Source organism: Gavialis gangeticus, unplaced genomic scaffold (assembly GCF_001723915.1).
Source record: "Gavialis gangeticus isolate Ggan-Ray unplaced genomic scaffold, GavGan_comp1, whole genome shotgun sequence".
Lineage (NCBI taxonomy): Eukaryota > Metazoa > Chordata > Crocodylia > Gavialidae > Gavialis > Gavialis gangeticus.
In genome coordinates, this window is record NW_017728993.1 from 25437588 (window position 1) to 25439538 (window position 1951).

Consider the following 1951-nt stretch of genomic DNA (forward strand, 5'->3'; position numbering starts at 1 on the left):
AGTGAAGGGGGAGCGCATGACTTGCTTTCACCAGCATCTCTGTATAGACGCGTGGGCTGCACTTCTTCCGTGCTTCTGTGCAAAGTGTGAAATAAAGGAAACTAGCGGGAGCAGTTTGCTACTTCTCGTGTCAGCTGAGCCTTTTGGTGTCCAAGCTTTTTGTTTGCTAGTGCTTTTCTTGAACTAAACAGCCAGTATTTTGTGCTCAGTGGGAACTGCCAAGAGACGACCAAAATCATGACTCTGACTCACTTTAGACACTTAAGGGGAAGATGTGTCCAAGTTACACTTTTGTGTCTCCGTTTTAGCTCCTATCAAGATGTCTTCAGGAAACGCATTCATTGGGAAACCAGCTCCTGATTTCCAGGCTACAGCTGTCATGCCGGATGGGCAGTTCAAAGACATCAAGCTTTCTGACTATAAAGGTAAATCTGTAATTGTGATTGGGAGTGGGGATAGGATGGATGTTCTACTTGGTTTAAATCTGTTTTAAATGCATTTCTGAAAACAAAGCTGCCTGTGATCCTTGAGACATTGAACTAGTTCAGTGGTTCTTGCCCCTTTTTTTGTACCGGGACCTACATTGATGCCCAGTCCCCAGGGTGTGGGGCAGGCGGGACCCCAGGCAGCCCCTCGCAGGCTGGAGCTCTACCAGTCTGCAAGGGAAAATGCATGGTTTCCCATGGTTTTTTTGTTTTGTTTTGTTTTTTCCTGTTAAAATTAATTTTTCTCTTGACGTTTCTTCATGACCCTTTCACTCTTGCAACCCTCTTGTGGGTTGTGACCCCCGGGTTGAGAAACGTTGCCTTTGTGCTGTGAACGGTTGCAGATTGAAGCATGCTTCCAACAGGGGAGCAGGCAAAGCCAACATCTCATTGTAGCAAATCTCAGTAACCTCAAACATTAACGAGCGCTGAACTTGCCCTAAAGTTTAGGGTGGACTTATTTGTGTTGCTTATTACCCGAGAGCAGAGCTGATGCAATGTCTCAAACACCGTGGGAGAGCAAAACCAGGTCTCTCGTGACTTTATTTTTTTTTGGCAATGGAAGTATTGTAACTCTTCCAGGTTGCTAATGAAGAGACTTTCTCTAGAGTCCTAGAAAAGTGACTACTCTTGCAAAAGGAGGAGAAACTTAAAGTCTAAAACTCTGCAATACTTTGTTTCCTATCTCTGCACTTTTTTTTAAGCGCATGAGAGAGCTCATGGACACAATGTATCAATTAACTAATACATACAGTAAAAGGTGGTTAATCAGTCACTGGAATAGCTCTAGACTATGGTCTTACTGGTGAACTGAATCCCCACAGTAACCCTACTAATGTGTACACACAACGCACTTGTGGCTGGATTAACCCTTTTATGGGCCCTAGGTGAACAAACTTGTGGGTTCAGGCCAGTCAAGATGCTCCCCCCCTCCCCAACCCCGGTGCTGCCGCCTGTGGGGAGCAGGGCTTGGACCCGCTGCCAGGTGTGGCGGCAAGGCCAGCAGAGGGGAAGGGAGGCGGATGGGGCCATTTGCATTGCTACGGCAGAGGAAAGGATCAGGCCCCCTTGCAGCTCGGGGGCTCTAGGCTTGTGCCTAGCTTGCCTATGCGTTAATCCAGCCCTGACGACACTTAGACTCATTCATTGTCTGTTAAAGCAATATCATATATATGCTTGAAGAGATGATGGTGTGTGTGTGTGTGGAAGAGTGCTTAACAGTACAGTTTTACTACAAAAGTTCAATGCTCACTATCCACAAGTCACATGATTGTGATGGCATAAGATAATCGGCCAAACTTCTATCTTGGGAAGGAGTATAAAACATTTTTTTTTTTCCTCCTGCAAGAAGGAATGATTAGGCACATGGTCTTGCTGAGCTAAGCTGAAGCTAAATCCAGAGATGCAGCAGCTAGCTCTAAATCTAACAAAGCAAGCTGCTGCATCTCTGCCTGGGGGGGGGGGGG

At 46.3% G+C, this 1951-nt stretch overlaps 1 protein-coding gene across 1 annotated transcript in view; it reads left to right on the forward strand.

The window, feature by feature from the left end:
• The first annotated feature begins 278 nt into the window (after window positions 1-278).
• Window positions 279-1951, forward strand: part of PRDX1 (peroxiredoxin 1) — a 5821-nt gene continuing 4148 nt past the window's right edge. Inside the window, exon 1 of the mRNA XM_019501393.1 lies at window positions 279-425. Coding sequence (XP_019356938.1) covers window positions 320-425 — 106 coding nt within the window. The 5' untranslated portion in view covers window positions 279-319. The remainder of the gene's footprint in view (window positions 426-1951) is intronic.